General features: G+C 42.4%; 1 protein-coding gene across 2 annotated transcripts in view; it reads left to right on the top strand.

Moving 5' to 3' along the window:
- LOC149817426 (guanine nucleotide exchange factor SPIKE 1-like) overlaps positions 1 to 20,044 on the top strand; it is a 224,570-nt gene that overhangs the window by 15,234 nt on the left and 189,292 nt on the right. Inside the window, exons 5-8 of one of the 2 annotated variants that reach the window (XM_089985904.1) lie at positions 3,064 to 3,176; positions 3,315 to 3,370; positions 4,496 to 4,593; positions 4,736 to 4,873. In XM_089985904.1, coding sequence (XP_089842030.1) covers positions 3,064 to 3,176; positions 3,315 to 3,370; positions 4,496 to 4,593; positions 4,736 to 4,873 — 405 coding nt within the window. Of the gene's footprint in view, positions 1 to 3,060; positions 3,177 to 3,314; positions 3,371 to 4,495; positions 4,594 to 4,735; positions 4,874 to 20,044 lie in introns of both variants that reach the window. The other variant, XM_089985903.1, reaches the window with a different exon arrangement.

The raw sequence follows: 20,044 nt of genomic DNA, 5'->3' as shown, positions 1-20,044 counted from the left end.
GTGGAATGGGAGAAAATTAGTAGTAATAAGAAAAAAAAGTAGGTCCCCCATTGTTTTTTGAAAAAAGTGTGATTTCTCATTATACAACAACAACAACTACGCCTTCATCCCAAAACAATTGGGGTCGGCGATATGAACCAACAAAGAAAATCATTCTGGGTCTTCCACATGAATCCTTCTCCTCCATTCATTTCTATCCAATGCCATGTCCTCGGTGAGGTTCAAAGCATTCATATCCTTTCCTATCACCTCCATCCATGTCTTCCTAGGCCTACCCCGACCTCTTTTAACTTATATATTTTCCCATTTCTCCATCCTTCTAACTGGAGCATCATTAGGCCTTCGTCGAATATGTCCAAACCACCGTAAACGATTCTCTCTTATCTTATTTTCAATGGGTGCAACACCTACCTTCTTACGTATCTCCTCGTTCCGAATCTTATCTTTTATTGTACTTCCACACATCCATCTCAGCATACGCATCTCGGCTACACTCATTTTTTGAATATGATGTCTCTTGGCAGCCCAATATTCCGTACTATATAGTAAAGCGGGCCTAATAGTCGTCCTATAAAACTTTCCCTTCAACCGCAATGGCATTCTACGATCGCACAACACTCCAGTTGCACTTTTCCATTTCATCCACCCAACCTTTATCCTATGATTTACATCTCCATCAATTTCTCCATACTTTTGAATGATAGATCTCAAATATTTGAAAGAATCATACACCGGTATTTCTGGCTCACCAAGCTTCACTACACTCCCATCACTACTTCGTTGCTTACTAAATCGACATTCCATGTATTCTGTCTTACTCTTACTCAACTTAAAACCTCTTGCTTCCAATGTCTGTCTCCATAATTCTAACTTAGCATTAACCCAACTCTAGACTCATCAATCAAAACAATATCATCAACAAACAACATACACCATGACACATTTTCTTGAATTGATCTCATAAGCTCATCCATCACTATAGCAAATAGGAAAGGGCTTAAAGCAGATCCTTGATGTAACCCCACCGTTATAGGAAAATTGGTTGTCACCCCTCCACAAGTGCAGACATTGGTTACTACTCCTTCATACATATCTTTAATTATACTAATGTACTTGAGAGAAACACCTTTCTTCATCATTGTCCACCACAGAACGTCCCTAGGTACTCTATCGTAATCCTTCTCCAAATCAATAAAAGCCATATGCAAATCTTTGTTCCTCTCTCTATTTCTCTCAATAAGTTGTCTAAGAAGATGTATAACTTCCATAGTTGATCTACCAGGCATAAAACCAAATTGATTCTCCGATATCATGTCAACCTTCCTCAACCTAGACTCAATCACCCTCTCCCAAAGTTTCATAGTATGACTCATGAGTTTTATACCACGATAGTTTGTGCAATCTTGTATATCACCCTTATTCTTATATAGAGGCACCAAAGTACTCTTCATCCACTCATTAGGCATCTTATTTGTCCCCCAAATCTTGTTAAAAAGATTTGTCAACCATTCTAAACCTTTATCTCCCAAGCATTTCCAAGCCTCGATAGGTATACCATATGGGCCAACTGCCCTTCTTGATTTCATTTTCTTTAAAGCCTATGCAATTTCTTTCTTTTGAATCTTGCGCATGAAGTCACGATTCATCTCATGAAAAGGAATGGAAAAGTCTCCAAGATCCTGAGCATGACTTTCATTAAATAGCTTATCAAAATAATCTTTCCATCTCTCCTTAATCTCTCTATCTTTGACTAAAACCCTTTGCGTTTCATCTTTGATACATCTAACCATACCCAGATCCCTCAATTTCCTATCTCTCATATTTGCAAGCCTATAAATATCCTTCTCGCCCTCTTTGGTATCCAACTTGTCATAAACCTCCTTATATACCTTATTCCTCACGTTCCGAACTACTTTTTTAGCTTCCTTCTTTGCTATCATATACTTCTCCAAATTCTCATTATCACGACTTTTACTTAGATTTTTATAACACTCTCTTTTAACCTTAATAGCTAATTTGACATCCTCATTGTATTTACGAAAATTTGTCAAAAAAGGGAAAATAACCAAACACCAAAACTTGCTATTTAAAATAAGTATAAATAGCAAGGAGCTATTTATAAAGGCATCCAAATGGGGTTTAGTGTAATCTCTACTGGAATCATATTCTACTCAAGGCTTGTTTTCTGGGGTCATCATATCAGAGAAATAGTACTTTTGTTTTTTCTGATGTTCATTATGGAAAATATGCTACAGAGCTTTCATTGTAAGTGCTGATAATAAATCCATATAGATATTATGCGCTACTTGCAACTGCATTGAGTGTTTAAAAGGCGTGAAATATAAATAAAGTGATAAGAGCTTTATCTATTAGAGTTGCCATTGAGTGAGGTGAGTCAGGATATACTTCAGCGAGTATCAACCTGATGACCGTAGGAATCTGGTCAGGCAAAAACTAGTCAGGTCTAAGAAATATGGACCTGGGTCCATCCCAGCTTCGGTAACCATGTATTGTGTCAATTTTGCTTCTTTAGAAGCATGCTATTATTGTCACTATAAATAACATACAAATTTGTTTTTATTTATCTGGGGTCTGAGAAATATGGACCTGGAACTGTCCCAGCTTGGTTAGCTATTTCTTGTGTCAATTTTGTTGATTTAGAAGCATGCTGTTATTGTCACTATGAATAATAGTCATTCAAATTTATTTTTATCAAACGTCTGTGGTTGGTTGGTTGGGTGGGCGTCTGTGTGTGGAGGGGGGCGCATTGTGTGTGTCTGTGTACGTGTGGGCATACACACATGCGTGTGTGTGCGCAGCAGGTCAGCCATTATCAGTCATTTCTTGTGCATGATCTTGAGTGGGGTTACTTTTCTTGTCCTGCTTTTATTGTATATTCTTGATACATTTTCAATATTGAGAATTTAAATGGCTCCACTGCCTCTATAAACACTCAACTTTATGTTGAGAGTCAGCAATAAATGTGCACTATGACACTTTGGCCTTCTTTGTCCATTGTTATAACCCAAAACTTTTGGGTTTGTTATCAAATTACTTCAGCAGCATTTTGGTGCATCTCCCTTGCCTGCTTATGAGCCAGTTTTTGACTGGGAGAATGAACGGTTGGTTATCTTTGGACAACGAACTCCAGAACCCCTTCCAACATTTTTTAGCAGGTGAGGCTACTCTTTTTTGGTGCCAGGAGCATTTATTGCCTAATTTTATGAGATATATGTTCACCTCTTTGCATCCTAAGAACCAGTTAATTTATTTTTGTTTTGTTGTCTGAGTTTACCTATGTCATTTTCTTTCAGTGGACTGAAAATCTCTGTCAAGGTTTTGTCATTGTCCTTTCAAACTGAATTTGTTGGTGAGCTTCTCCTTTTCCTTTTTCTTCCTCTCTTCCCTCTGGTTTTGTTGTTTGGTTATGTGTTTTGGCATACAGATCTATGCTAAGAAGGCGCTGAGCAAGCCTGGTTGACTATTTAACATGGGTACTTCTATCAGGCCCCTTGTACCATTTTGATATGGTACACCATGGTTACTGGTATTCGGTACTCTTGGGTACAGGTCAACTGGACTTCAGACCTGAGGGACCCATTTTATGATCCAATCAACAGGTGGCTGATGCATGGGATCAAAACATTTTAATTTTAGTGATTATTAATTTGATTAACTAAAAATCTTTTATGTGTTATATACATATAAATATAAATGAATAAATAAGTAAATAATATATATATATATCTGTACAAAATAGTTTAAAAAATAACAGAATGTGACAAAAAATGTTAATGTTATTAACACAATAAAAGCTAAAATGGAACATAAAGCAGAATGAAGGAAAATACCAGAAACAAAACATGTTTGCAGTTAATGTTCCATCGTATATTAATTAAAATACATTTTCATGTTCACGTGATGTAAAGATGTAAATAAGAAGACGAGTATCAGATCATATCATGTGAAAAATGAATAGATTGTTTGTACATGATGACCTTATGTGTCAAGGGGATGAGACGTCCACATAAGTTTTAAGAAAAAAGAGGATTTCATGGTCAAAGTGAGTCAGCCCATTGTGAACTTATAAGGGGCAAAGATATGTTGAAATAATCCTTCCGACCTGTAGAAGGAAAAATTACTGTGGGTGCAGTAGGCAGGCATGGACAAATTTTGTCATTTTATCTCCATTGACAGGGTGCCTGGTAGTTGAGGTAACTAACTATTGTTCTTTTCTAGCTTTCTAGGTGCCACTTTTTTCTCATCTTGATAAAATAGAGAACCCTTTATGGTGCTTAAATTATATTGTTTTGTTTATATCATACCAGATTCAGCCACTTTTTTAGAGTTTCTTTACAGGAACAGTGTACAATGCGGATAGAATATAGTAGCGAAGATTATCTGTGTGACTTTCTTATTGTCCATTCCATCTGTTGAAAATTGGAAATTCAGAGACTCTGTATATGCTCTTATTCAAACTTTCTACATCTTGCAGAGCCTTTCTATGGTACGATTTGCCTGTACAATAGAGAGCGGAGAGAGAAACTGTCGGAGGATTTTTATTTTCGTGTGCTGCCAACAGAGATGCAGGATGTATGATCCAAATTAATATTGGACAAACATATGTGCTGTGTTTATCTATTTGATTTTTCTGCGATTTGGGATTCCTTTCTCTGTGCTGCATTATCAAGTGCAACTGACAGTATAAATTACTAATTTATTTGTTCATATTTAGGGTCCAATGCAATCCGAGCAACATGGTATTTTTTCCTTAGATTCTCCATCAGCATCTGTTTGCCTTCTTATTCAGCTGGAGAAGCCTGCAACAGAAGATGGTGGGGTCACACCATCTGTTTACTCACGCAAGGAACCTGTAAGTCCAGGCTCATCAGTTTTGTTATGTAAACTGGCTTTTCATTTTTGGCATACTAAAGATAATTTGTAAACAGGAGACGGATGCAATTGTAGATTCAAGTGCAAGTCATTGATTGACAATTCGGCATCTTCTAGGCTGATGCTTAATTTCACGTCAGAGACCAAAAAGTAAAGTAAAGAATGCATGCATATGTGCATGTGCTAAGGCATTTTATGTTTTGAACTCTTAGGAAAATAAGAAAGGATGAAATCTGCATTGGTGGTAGAAAAAATGTAACGCCCCGAAATTTAACCCAAATCTTTGAGGATTTTTTTTTCTAACAGCGGAAATATTCAATCAACCTGGTTAAACATTTCAGGCCCGTCACAGGAATCCTCAAAGCAATTACCATTCATTTCATTTTTAATAAAAGTTTAAATATAATATCAGAGTTTCTGAATGACTGATTAATAATAGCCAAATTAACTTTTGACATCCCGGAAACACAATAGATCATATATCTTGGTCCACACATCATCCCGCAACCGCTCATGGACTTTTACTCTTCTCCTGAAAAATATAAGATGATTTGTGTCGGACTACAACCAGTCTGCGTAGGAAATACTATGATTTTGCAGATATACTATATAACAAGTATGCAATGTGTTGATTAAATATAGGCATTAAAGCATGATATTAAACATGGCATAAGGAAATAAATAACATGAATCTAATTTAATGCATCTCACAATTATAAGTCTCTAACTAGCATACATGAATAATAACATGATCAAATCAATAATCACAGGCTTAAAGAATTCATCTCATGCTTAATTAACTAATCGCATGTTGTAAACAACTAATGACATGTAAAAGTGAAAGGCTTATAATCTTTTGTCTATCTGATATACACAAGATACTCAATTTAATGTTTCTCTTGAATTATCCTGCGGGTACACGCGGACCAAGACAACCGTAACAGAAGAGAACATTCAGGGGTTTATTATGCACTGGTGTTTTATTAACCCGAACGTTCTAACTGAAACTGAAATCCTAAGAGAGCAGTTGAATAACCGAGAAAACCTCCCAAAGGCCACTAACAAATAGGATGCATGCCTAACTTTTGCAGAAGAACGTGACGCTACAACCTAAGACAAAATTTGGTAGTTCGGGTCCCCTAACTCCGAAAACTGGGGACCAACGAGCTATTGCTGCTCGAAGCAAGAAACACATGTCCCCGAAGTTGTGTACCATTTACCCTCTTTAAGGTAAGTCCGAATCTGAGTGAGTTCTTATTAATTTATATTTTTCGATGTGTCCGGGTATTTCCTGTACCGAACCCAGTCGCTCAAAGACACTGGAGTTCCTCAAAAGTTGATTGCTACTACCGGAGTAGTAGGCCCCCAACCATTCATACCTTTAAAGGGTATATTAACCAAACTTTATCCATTTAATTGTGCAGACCCACTCAGAGTGCTCTACCTTTAAATCGTCAAACACGAGTGCCCCAATACCTTTAAACCAGTCAGGCAAAAATATTGACTTTGCATTTTCCTGGATATTAATGTAAAAATGTCTATGAAGAGACAATACGCATAACAGCACTAATACTTCACAAAAGATATGCACAAAGGCACTCAAAGAACACTTGAACAAATACGCAAAAGGCGTAAAATAATGCAAACATGCACACATGCATGTAAAATGAATATATTGAATAAAAGGAGAGAAGCTTAAGACTCTCAAGTCTTACAAAATACAAGGGGAAGACCCCTATTTATACACAACTAAATGAGCCACCTAGGGGCTCCCAAAGGAGTCATTGGGAGCCCCCAACGGTCACATTTGTGACCATTGGAGGCTCCCCAACGACTCTTTGTGGAGCCTACCTAGGTGGCCCAAACCACGAAAAAGAAAAAGAAACAAGAAAATAAAAATAAAAAATAAAAGAATAAAAAATAAATACAATCATTATTCCAAATGGAATATGTGTAAAATAAGAGATTACAAAAATACCCTTTTCAGGTAATAAAGAGAAAAAAAGATATACAACAAACAACAACAACAACTACACCTTCATCCCAAAACAATTGGGGTTAGCGATATGAACCAAAAAAGAAAATCATTCTGGGTCTTCCACATGAATCCTTCTCCAATCATTTCTATCCAATGCCATGTCCTCGGCGAGGTTCAAAGCATTCATATCCTTTCCTATCATCTCTATCCAAGTCTTCTTAGGCCTACCCCGATCTCTTTTAACTAATATATTTTTCCATTTCTCCATCCTTCTAACTGGAGCATCATTAGGCCTTCGCCGAATATGTCCAAACCACCGTAAACGATTCTCTCTCATCTTATTTTCAATGGATGCAACACCTACCTTCTTACGTATCTCCTCATTTCGAATCTTATCTTTTATTGTATTTCCACACATCCATCTAAGCATACACATCTCAACTACACTTATTTTTTGAATATGATGTCTCTTGGCAGCCCAGCATTCCGTACCATATAGTAAAGCGAGCCTATATATATACATAATATATATGTATATGTATCTCTATATATATACATATATATATATATACATGTACATATGACAAAATTGAATACATTTTAACACCCCTCTCAAACTTACAGTGTGATAACCGCAAGTTTGCCCAAAAGAAAATGAAACAGAGTGGAGAAAAGTGCCTTAGTGAAGAAATTTGCTAGTTGATATTCCTATGTCACATATGGAAGATCGATGATTTTCTTCAAATATTCTTCCCTAACATAATGGCAGTCCATCTCTATATGCTTCGTACGCTTATAGAAGGTATGATTTTTGGCAATGTATATCACACTCTTATTGTCACAACCTAACTTTGTCGGTTCTTGAATATGAACTCCCATATCTTTTAGCAGACATCGAATCCATACTATTTCCATGGTTGTAGAGGTCATGGCTCTATACTCAGTTTCGGTGGAAGACAAAGAGACCTTCTGTTGCTTTTTACACCTCCAAGAGACCAAAGATTCACCTAAAAAGATACAGAAACCAGTGGTGGAGTGACGGTTATTAGGGTCACTTCCCCAATCAGAGTCAGTATATGCAATTAAATTTAAATCAGAGGATGATGAAAGAAATACTATTTTATTTACCGTCCCTTTTATATATCTGATGATTCGGAGGACAACACTCATGTGCACTGACGTAGGAGCGTGTTGGAATTGACTGACAATGTGTACTGTATGAGATATATCGGGTCTAGTGATGCTAAGATACATCAATGACCCAACTAGTTGTCTATAAGGAGTATGATTATCTAAAATAACCCCATCATCTATTTTCATCTTAGACCCCACAACCTCGGGTGTTTCACAAATTTTATCATCAGTAATGCTGGACTTGTTAATTATCTCACAAGCAAGCTTAGTTTGGGATAAAAAATATCCCCTATGAGAAAAAGCGACTTCAATGCCCATTTAAAAAAGCATTTTTAACGTTCATTTGATAAATATTTTATTTTTTAATTGAAGCAATGGTAATAAGACATCTAACGGTAACCATCCAAGCAACTTGAGTAAACGTTTCATCATAGTCTACCCCATATTCTTGACTATATCCCTTAGCAACTAGACGCCCCTTATATCTCTCAAGAGTCTCATCACTCTTGATTTTGATTTTAAAAACCCACCTACATCCTATACTCTTCTTTCGTTTAGGAAGATCCTGAAATTCCCATGTTCTGGCTTTCCTAAGGGCCTTTAGTTCATTTTCCATGGCTTCTACCCATTTATTCATCTTTTGGGCTTCTTCAAAAATTTTGGGCTCAACATATGAGTGAATGGCGCTAAGGCACACTCTATGTTTGGGAGAAAAGGAATCATAGGATATCAATCTACAGGGAGGTCTCCTATTTCTCTTAGTTCTTTGAGAACTTATTGTCTCATTAGGCTCACTATATTTTTCTATAGCACTTTTAAAACTGCTTTGGTCTCTATGTCTGCATACAACATGTTCTCTAGAAGTTCGATCATCAGTCTCATGAAAGATGAAAGGCTGAGGAGGATGGTTATTCTCTTCTACGTCATTTTCACTTGGTGTGAATTCATCATCACTAATGTCATCATTTCTTGATAAAAGTTCAAATAAAAAAGAATAATCCATATTTTCCTCGTGAGATTCAGAATTTTCAAATCCACTAACATTTTCTAGAAAACTTACATTTCTAGACACATACAATTTATCATTTTTGACATCGTAGCATCAAAATCCTTTTTGGGTCTCAAAATTTCCAAAGAAGGCACATGGAATGGCTTTAGGATAAATTTTATCATTTTTATCTATCATAATAAAGCATTTGCACCCAAAAACCCTTAACCTGCTATAATCAGGATCCCTTTTATACAAAATTTCAAATGGCAAGATTTTATCCAAATTTTTGAATGGAAGGCAGTTAATTAGATAAACAGATGCAAGAGCCGCTTCAGCCCAAAATCTTTTCGGGATATTTTGGGAAATGAGCAGAGTTTTGGTAGTTTCAATAATGTGCCTATGTTTCCTTTCGGCCAAACCATTTTGTTGGGGCGTTTTGGGATATGATTTTTAATGAATTCTCATATTTCTCAAGATAGCTTTTAAAATCATTTGAGAGATATTCTCCTCCAGAATCAGATCTAAAGATTTTTAGATTTGCATCGAATTGATTCTTAATCATCATATGATAAGTCTTAAATGTTGTAAAAACTTCATGTTTATATTTGAGGAAATATATCCAGGTAAATCTAGAGAAATCATCTACAAATATCACATAATAGGAGAACCCTCCCTTTGAGATAACAGGTGCCGGTCCCCGAACATCCGAATGAATGAGTTCAAAAGATTTTGTAGTAAACATGGATCTTTGATAATATGACAAACTTCTCATTTTTTCAAGTGTGCAATCATTACAAACAAAATTTTCCTTACATAAATGTTTGGCAAAAGGAAGATACAAAATTTTTGTGACACTGGGGTGACCAAGTCGTTTGTGCCATATATTAATGTCTTTGTGATGCATCACATTACAAAAAGAATCTTTTGAAATTTGAAGAAAGTCCACATAATAGAGATCTCCTTTTCTAGAGCCTTCCCCAATCAATTTCCCGGACGAGCGATCCTGTATCCAACATTTATCAGATGAGAATTTTACATCACATCCATGGTTCGAGAGTTGAGAGACAGAAAGCAAGTTTAAATTTAGCTTTGGAATAAATCTGATTTTTGGAATAAAAAACCCTTTTCTTCAAAATTTCCAGTGCCTTTAATTTCTAGAGAAGTGCCCTCTGCAGTTGAAACAAATGATGGTGATGGATGTTTTAGAAAATCGGATAAAGAATATATGTTGGGGGACATATGAAAGGAGGCAACCGAATCTAAGAGCCAAGAGGTCTTACCAGGACAAGAAGAGGTAGATGTAGCTGCCCCAGAAACAACTCCTTTAAGAAACAGTTGAAGTGCTTCCACGATTTGATGAAGAGAAAGAGCTCCAGGAAGTCACATTTTCTTCCTTTTGAGAAGTGATGGTCATGGCAATCATCTTCTTCCATTTAGGGCAAACAGGTTTGATGTGCCCTGGTTCCTTACAAAAATGGCACACAAGTTTGTTGTAGTCCCTTTTTCCTCCTTGACCACTTGATCTTTGATTTTGATTTTTGAAGTGAGGAGGCTTATAAGCTCGTACATTGTTACCCGGTCTTGAAACAACATTAACGACATCACTTTCTTCATTAGATGAAGTTATAAGAACACTCAAATTATTTTTGCTAGAATTCATACAAGTCTCCTCCCCACTTAGCTTAGTAATGACATCTTCAAGCGAGGGGGAAACGAAAGAGGAGAGGAGAGAAAATCGAATTTGCTCGAACTCGGGTCTAAGACCATTCAAAAAATTGAAGAATGATCCTCTTCCAATTGTTTGTACCTAAGCTCAATTGCTTCTCCACTCCACTTAGGCTCAAGCATCGCGAGTTCATCCCATATGGATGACAATTTCGCAAAATATTCTCTTATGGACATTTCATTTTGTTGAAGGGTCAAAGCCCTTTTTTGGAGATAGTACTTGTGAGATAAGTCTCTTAATGTGTACAATTTCTCAAGATAACGCCAAGCTTCCGATGCTTTCTTGAACTTGATAATATTGTCATTGATCTTAGTTTCAACCGATGAAAAAATTCAAGAAAGAATCTTGAAATTTTTCATTTCCCATTCCACATGTTTCTTGAAATATTCTTCAAGAGCTCTACTTCTTTCTTTTCCTTCAAGAATTTTAATTTCATCGTTCTCTACCAAAGTAATCTTTGGTTCGGGTTCTGGTATAAAACCAAGAACGTATCCCCAAAGACCTTTACCTTTTATGTGAGCTTCCATGTTACCGACCCAAACATGATAGTTTGAGCCATTCAACTTGAAGCTAAGAGAGAAGTGAGTCTTTTTCGCCCATTAGAGAGAAGAGATGGGAGAAAAAAATCACGTACCGCAATAAGATTTTGGGTCTTGATGTAGAAAACTTCTAAAATATTGAAGGAAGAGACGCCCTCACTCCAATCTCCAAGAAGTCAAACACACATTTTTCGAGGCACTCGAAAAACAAAGAATCACATGATCTTCAATCTTTGACCAAGCTCTGGTACCATGTAAAAATGTCTACGAAGAGACAATACACATACAAGCACTAATACTTCACAAAAGATGTGCACAAAGCCACTCAAAGAACACTTGAACAAATACGCAAAAGGCGTAAAATAATGCAAACATGCATGTAAAATGAATATATTGAATAAAAGGAGAGAAGCTAGAGACTCCCAAGCCTTACAAAATACAAGGGGAAGACCCTTATTTATACACAACTCAAGGAGTCACCTAGGGGGCTCCCAAAGGAGTCGTTGGGAGCCCCCAACGGTCACATTTGTGACCGTTGGAGGCTCTCCAACGACTCTTTGGGGAGCCTACCTAGGTGGCCCAAACCACGAAAAAGAAAAAGAAACCAGAAAAGAAAAGAAAAAGAAAAAATAAAAGAATAAAAAATAAGTACAATCATATTCCAAATGGAATATGCGTAAAATATGAGATTACAAAAATACCCTTTTTGGGTAATAAAGAGAAAAATAAATAATATATATATATATATATAATGACAAAATTGAATACACTTTAACAATTAATTGTATAAGCTCAGGGCCCCCAATCGGGACTTTCGAATCCCCTGCTTGGCCTACCAGGGGCCAACAACATCCAACCTGCAGGCTCGGACATAAGTTCTGCATTTTATAAATTCAAGTAACTCTTCCAATTAAATCACGAACGAGTAATTATAAAGTTTCATGCTAATAGTAATTTCGTCGGTCAACATATTAGTATTACCCAATCCTGGGCCTAACACTTTATATGAGTAGTAATTATACCACCTCTGAATTCATCTTCAATACCTTTATGACAGAATTCCTAACGTTATCGATACACTTTCAAATTATAACAGAATTTAAGCTATGTTTGGTGGTTCAACAAAATTTCAGAAGATATACGGTTAATAGGCATGTGAACATAAAAAAAAATGCAACTTAACAAGTAGAAACATCGCAAGCACGGTCAATATTTTAGAACCAATTGCAGATCGAGTCTAAGTATGTAGAAAGATGCGGAGAATACAAGCATGCTGACATGTGTTACCAAAAATTCAGAACTCAGCTATGTATATAATAACAAGTAGAGTTATCAACATATACTCAGTAACATTGAAATAACCTATGTATATCCTGTACATGCTTATACACTGATACGTGCCAAAAACCCAAAATTTCTTTGCGTAGGCTATGATCTGAGTGTTAATTATTTCAAAACATGTGATAGTGTAACCATGGAATCGTAGTCCGATCATGTCATAACTTGGGCATCAAAATGCACGATATTTTAACGGGGAAATAAATCAGAACACACTTAACGCATGATGTTCATCTAATCTGAGTGCTAAAAATATTCAGAACCTGTGCTACTTTAGGCAGGGAAACCAATGCCATAGTCTGAGTATCAAAGTTTCAGAACATGCTGTTTTACATTCATTAACAGGAATTTAAGAATTTACAACATTAACTCATGGTGTCTGCAGTTTTCATTCATTTACAACGAGTAAAATCTGCAGTTTACCCCATACTTTAGTTATCACTAAATGGTATTCATTGGTAGGGCTAGTGATAACTCCCACTGTTCGGGATCCTGAAAATTTTCGTTCTCAAGTCTCTCGGTGTGGGGTGCAGCTGATACGCTGGGGTGCACCAGTTCGAAACCGAACTGCCGCAACTGCTGAAGGGGGCGCGCCTCAGAACGCTGACCCCTGGGCACTGGGGGAAAACCTCTGCGCGCAATGGTTGCACGGTGGGGCGCACTGCTGCGAGCTGGGAGGTGCGCGGGGTCCTGCTCGGTGGGGGCGGCGGCACGTGGAAGGGGGGGTTTTCTATGCAGAGTGGCCTGCAACGCGCACTGTGTGCCGCACACGGTGCTGGAGAGGTTCTTTGTCGGGAATCCTTCAGACACGCGAAAGGCGCGTGCGGTGGCGATGGGGGGCTCGGTGTGCGTCGTGAAGCCCGAGCCCGAGATGTCACGCGCGCTGATGCACGCGGGGTGCAGAGGAAGAGGGTGTGTGGCGGGAGGCCTGCGCGCGAGGTGTGACGCGCGCCGTGGGCATGCGTGGTATTGAGGGAAGCCGCACGCGGGGGGAGCACCTGCGTGATGAGCGCGAGGGGGGATTCCACGTGAGGAGCGCGCGGAGGGCGCTGTAGGTGGGAGACGAGGCGTGGCGAGGGCCTGCGCCAAAACAAGCTCCTCCACGCGGCGTACCACTCCGTACACGCGCGAGGGTCTTGTGGGTGGTGAGGTGGAGCGTCGCGCTGCTGAGACTGTCGCGGCACTTGCGATGTCATGGGGGAAGCTGCAGAGACAGGAAGGCGTCTGACGCCGTGACCTGCTACTGTCTAAGCTGAAGAAGACTGATCTGAGATCACGTTCCATGCGATCACGACCCGCCAAGGGAAGGACCACATCCCTTGGTTACTCGTTGCGTGAGTCCACAAAATCCAGGGCCGAGAGCCACGCGACCTCTGGCCGGCTGAAGGAAGAGCCACGCCCTTCAGCTACTCACTGCGTGAGTCCGGCTCCGAGCTTGCGCCTGCTGGAGCGTGAGGGAATGAGGAAGAGAAAGGGCAACACTAATGTGCATCAGTTCCAATATTCCATAGCCAAAATTGCATCCAACAGGGAAGGCTTATAAGCCTTTACAAAATGGGCTCCCATGGCTAGGGTGCCCAAAACAAAAAGGGAGAGCCCCCAACGGCTCTCTGAGTCAAACTGGTCCCCTGCACAGTGTGCAGGGCTCGGTACTCAGACGCTTAGGATTGGGCGCCTTTCTTGCCACAAAAGGGCCCCTGCGGTGCACCTACCGCAGGGGCTGCTGAAAGCGACCCCTTGCAAAAACCCCCATGTCCTCCTGCCCACGCCATTGTCTCCTGCGTGGCTACTTGCACACGCCACCCTTCTTCAATGCACAGCTAGGGCCTGTGCGCGCAGTTGGTGCGGTCCTCCTAGTGGGATCGTATCAAGTCCCACCATGCTTTCGACTTACTTGCCCTCATACGAAGAACCCCGGGTAGTCCCTTCGAAGTTCGCTCTCCCACTTCCAACTAGCAGTCTTTGTACCTCCGCTGTCCCATTCCACTAGGTGCTTCTTTACCAAGCACCCGCTTCCACGTCTTAATCTCTTAGTCTTTAAGATCTTTGTGCGAAGGGGGGCGTCATCATCTTGAGGGATTTCAATTGTTGCCAGTGGCATCCCATAGAATGGTTTGAGCCTTGAAACGTGGAACACAGGGTGGATCTTAACCTCTTGGGGTAAATCAAGAAGATAGGCCACCTTGCCAACTTTTTTCTCAATCCGAAACGGCCCATAGTATCTTGGAAGTAGCTTGGTGTAGGATTGTCCGAAGAGTGATCTTTGCCCTCGTTGAGCTCGTTTAAGCCACACCCAATCGCCTTCTTCGAAGTTTCGATCTAACCGTCCTTTGTCATAGACTCACTTCATTCGTTGTTGGGCTTGTGCGATGTTGGCTTTGAGGATGACTCTTACTTCATCACGGGTTCGTAGTTCTCGATCCACATCCAAAAAATGGGCACTCCCATGTTCATATGAGATGATGGAAGGCGGGGGGGGGGGTACCCATACAAAGCTTCGAACGGGGTGACACCGATGGAGGATTGAAAGTTCGTATTGTACGCATATTCTGCCCAAAGGAGATAGGCGGCCCATTGGGCGGGTCGATCACTAGTAAAACTTCATAAGTAAGAAGCAAGAATCCGGTTTACCACTTCCGTTTGCCCATCCGTTTGGGGATGATTGGAAGTGCTAAATCGGAGCTGAGTTCCATTTCGTTGAAAATATTCTTCCCATAATTGATTTAAAAAGAGTGAGTCTTGATCGCTCACAATACTTTTGACAGTCCATGCAATTTCACCACGTTCTCTGAAAATGCGTCCAACACCTTATGAGTAGTATAGTCTTTTGGGAGGGCCACAAAGTGGGCGTATTTGGTGAATCGGTCCACTATGACAAAGATGGACTCCTTTCCGGAATGTGGTAGATTCTCAATGAAATCCATTGAAATATCTTGCCATGCCCCTTCCGGAATAGGCAGGGGTTGAAGCAGTCCGGGAGGTTTGATCCTCTCATACTTGTTGGCTTGGCGCGTAGGACACTCTTTCACGTAGATTTTAACATCTTTTTTCATCCCTTTCCAAGAAAATAGTTTTTTGAGCTTTTGATATGTTTTAGAAACACCCCCTGTCCCGCTTGGAGAGTGTTGTGACACTTCTTAATGAGATCTTTGTTGAGTTCATCACCACTCGAGAGTAGATCCTTCCCTTGTGGTAAAGAATGCCCCCCTTTTCTTGGAAGTGGGGGTGAGCTTGGGGGTCCTCTCGGATCTCCTGATTTTTTTGTTGTGTTTCACTATCTTCCTCTTGAGACTTACATATTTTGCTTCTTACGTCATGCATAAAAGTGGTGAGTGTGTGCAATGTATGTGAGTCCTCAAATTTTCTTGAAAGGGCATCCACCGCCTTATTTTCGAGCCCCTTCTTGTACTCAATATCAAAGTCATACCCCAAGACCTTAGCTATCCATTTTTGTTGGTTCGGGGTGGTGATTCTTTGCCCTAATAGGAATTTCAAGCTTCGATGGTCTGTACACACAAGAAATTTTCTTCCAAAGAGGTAGGGTCTCCACTTATCGATGGCTAGCACAATGGCTAGCATCTCCTTATCGTAAGTAGAGAGCGCCTTGCTGCGATTGGGCATGGATTCACTCATGAATGCTATTGGATGACCTTCTTGGGTTAGGACATCTCCCACTTCGGAATTGCATGCATCTGTTTCCACCACGAATTGTTTAGAAAAGTCGGGGATTGCTAGGACCGGGGCTTGTGTCATGGCCACCTTTAATTTCTCGAAAGCTTCCGTGCTTTTGCTCACCCATTGGAAACTATCCTTCTTGAGGAGGCTGGTGAGCGGTTGGGCCAGGTGCCCGTAGCCTCTCACAAACCGCCTATAATAGCCGGTGAGGCCAAGGAAGCCGCGGAGTCCCCGAATGGTATGGGGTAGGGGCCAATGTACAATGTGACCCAAGGAGCTAACTTCGCGCTGGCCAAAAAGGCATTTGGACATTTTTGCATGTAAACGGTTGCTCCTCAATGTGTCCAACACCTCTCTTACGTGTCTCAAGTGTTCTCCCCCTGACTTACTATAGACTAGTATGTCATTGAAGAACACAAGCACATATTTCTGCAATGAGCCCCGAAAAATATCATTCATGATGCCTTGGAATGTGGCGGGGGCGTTGGTTAGCCCAAATGGCATAACCAAGAATTCGTAGTGCCCTTCATGGGTGCGAAACGCAGTCTTAGGGACGTCTTCTTCGCTCATGCGCACTTGATGATAGCCGGACCTTAAGTCCAACTTCGTGAAGTACCTAGTGCCATGGAGCTCATCGAGTAACTCCTCAATGACGGGAATAGAAAATTTATCCTTTATGGTGGTGTCATTCAAGGCTCGATAGTCCACGCAAAATTGCCATCCCCCATCCTTCTTTTTCACTAATAGAACCGGGGAGGAGTAGGGGCTTGTGCTAGGCCGGATGATCCTTTGGTCGACCATTTCCTGCACAAGTCTTTCTATTTCCCCCTTTTGGGAATGGGCATACCGGTAAGGTCTCACTGATACAGATTCGCTCCCCATTTTTGGAGGAATACGATGATCTTGGGACCTAGTGGGGGGTAGACCGCATGGTTCATTAAACACATATGTGAATTCTTCTAGCACTTGAGCTAACTCTGGTGAGATCGCTTGGGAGGTTTTCTCTTGACGAGGGTTCACGGCTTGGGCCGTGAGAAGGTACGCAGTGTGGCTACCCCGCAATAGTTTAAGTGCTGCGGTGGATTCGATAGCGGTGGCCGTGGGGGCCTTGACCCCCGCAAGCCTGACCTCCTTTCCCTCATTTTGAAACTTCATCTCTATGGAGGAGAAGTCCACACAACCTGCCCTAGGCCCTTCAACCATTGCATCCCTAGGACAACATCCGCTCCTTTCATGGGAATTACGTAAAGATCTACCTCAAATCCACTCTCTTGGAGCCGTAGGAGGACATCGTTGCATACTTCTCTACATTTGAGGTGAGAGCCGTCCCCCACCATGACGTCGAACGCGGGGTGTTATTTGAATTTGCACCCCAAGGCTAGCACCAGGCTCTCACGAAGGAAGTTGTGAGTGCTTCCGGTGTCTATCGAGACATCCAATTCATGTGTGCCAACCCTCCCCCGTATCCTCATGGATTGGGGACTTGGCGCTCTCGAGAGAGCATGGTAGGAAATTCCATGCGTGGAATCCTCATTTTCATTTGCCTCCCCCTCTTCCGAGTCAGCGAAGCTACCTGCTTCGTCCCCGCTCTCGTCTCTCACATGGTACACATGTAATTTTTTGCATTGGTGGTCTTTGGACCATTTTTCATTATAGTTAAAACAAAGACCTTTCTTGATTCGGTCTTCCCTTTGGGTGCGTGTAATGAATTCTACCTTTGGCGTGGAGGGTGAGGTGCCCTTGGCAAATCACGGGTTCGGTTTGCTTGATTCCCCTTTGCATGCGTGTCGGCTAGGCGGTGCAGCTTTTTGGCAGCCCATAATCTTTTCTCTTTTTCATCGTCCAAGCGGGCAACTTTGTAAGCCTACTCGGGGGATCTTACATTGGCCGCCAAAACTTCGATTCGCAGCTCACGTAACCCGCCCGTGTATGAGCTCAACATGATCTCTTGGTCTACGTGCGAGAGTAACATGCAAAGCTCCTCGAACTCTTTTTGGTAGTTTTCAAGGCTGCCTTTTTGTCTTAAGTTTTTCAGATCTACGTGGTAGTTGACTAGGGTTATAGGTCCGAAACGCTCCATCACCCTCGTCACAAATTGATCCCACGTAGGCTTGCCTCGCACCATAACCACTCATTGGTACCATCTAAGGGCACTGCCCTCGAGGCGGGCTACAACCTCATCCACTTTGGCATCATGTGATATGCCGTGGCAGGTGAAGAAATGGTTTGTTTTGTACAACCACTCACGCACATTTTCTCTTGAGAAAGGGGGTATCTCGAATCTCACCTTGCGGCTAAGCCTTGGTTCATAGCCGTAAAAGTTCCCTGCAGCCGCGTGCCTTGGTGGTTCACCAAGGTAAGAGCCTGCTGCCTCGTCCATACTGATTTGGTCGGCCGCACCTGGGCCTGCTGTGCCTAGGCCTGCTGCGCCATGGCCTGCCCCACCTAGGCCTGCCCCACCCAGGCCTGCTGCGCCCATGCCTGCTGCGCCATTGGTGTGCTGCGGGTTGGTGCTGAGACCACCCACGCCCTGTTCGGCTCGCATGGAGGCGCCCATCGCATCCATGCGCTCGGTCAAGGCCGCAATAGTGCACTGAAGAAGCCTGAGGTGCTCTTCCATTTCCTGACGGTCCCTTGCCATATCTATCTGGGTTTGCTCGGCCACTGCTCGAGCTTGCATGCTGTGGCGATAGGAATCATCTTGACGCTCACGATCGTGGCAAGACTCGGGGATGTCCATCAGTTGTTCGCTCTGATACCAACTTGATAACTCCCACTGTTCGGGATCCTGAAAATTTTCATTCTCAAGTTTCTCGGTGTGGGGCGCAGCTGATACACTGCTGAAGGGGGCGTGCCTCAGAACGTCGACCCTTGGGCATTGGGGGAAAACCTCTACACGCAATGGTTGCACAGTGGGGTGCACTGCTGCGAGCTGGGAGGTGCGCGGGGTCATGCTCGGCGGGGGCGGCGACACCCGGAAGGGGGGGGGGGTTTCTCTGCAGAGTGGCCTGCAACGCGCACTGTGTGCCGCACACGGTGCTGGAGAGGTTCTTTGCCGGGGATCCTTCAGACGCGCGGAAGGCGCGTGCGGTGACGATGGGGGGCTCAGTGTGCGTCATGAAGCTCGAGCCCGATATGTCACACACAGTGATGCGCGCGGGGTGCAGAGGAAGGGGGTGTGCGGCGGAAGGCCTGCGCGCGAGGTGTGACGCGCATCGTGGGCACGCGTAGTAATGAGGGAAGCCGCACGCGGCGGGAGTGCCTGCGTGATGAGCGTGAGGGGGGATTCCACGTGAGGAGCGCGCAAAGGGCGCTGTAGGTGGGAGAGGAGGCATGGCGAGGGCCTGCGCCAAAAGAAGCTCCTTCGCGCGGCGTACCACTCCGCACACGCGCGAGGGTCTTGTGAGTGGTGAGGTGGAGCGCTGCGCTGCTGAGACTGTCGCGGCACTTGCGATGTCGTGGGGGAAGCTGCGTAGACAGGCAACTGTCCGACGCCGTGACCTGCTATTGTCTAAGCTGAAGAAGACTGATCCGAGATCGCGTTCCACGCGACCACGACCGGCCAAGGGCAGGACCACGTCCCTTGGTTACTCGCTGCGCGAGTCCACAAAATCCGGGGTCGAGAGCCACGCGACCTCCGACCGGCTGAAGGAAGAGCCACGCCCTTCAGCTACTCACTGCGTGAGTCCGGCTCCGAGCTTGCGCCTGCCGGAGCGTGAGGGAATGAGGAAGAGAAAGGGCAACACTAATGTGCATCAGTTCCAATATTC

Source organism: Nuphar pumila, chromosome 13, assembly GCF_984573655.1.
Source record: "Nuphar pumila chromosome 13, dmNupPumi1.hap1.1, whole genome shotgun sequence".
Taxonomy (NCBI): Eukaryota; Viridiplantae; Streptophyta; class Magnoliopsida; order Nymphaeales; family Nymphaeaceae; genus Nuphar; species Nuphar pumila.
This window is presented reverse-complemented; position numbering and strand designations above follow the sequence as displayed.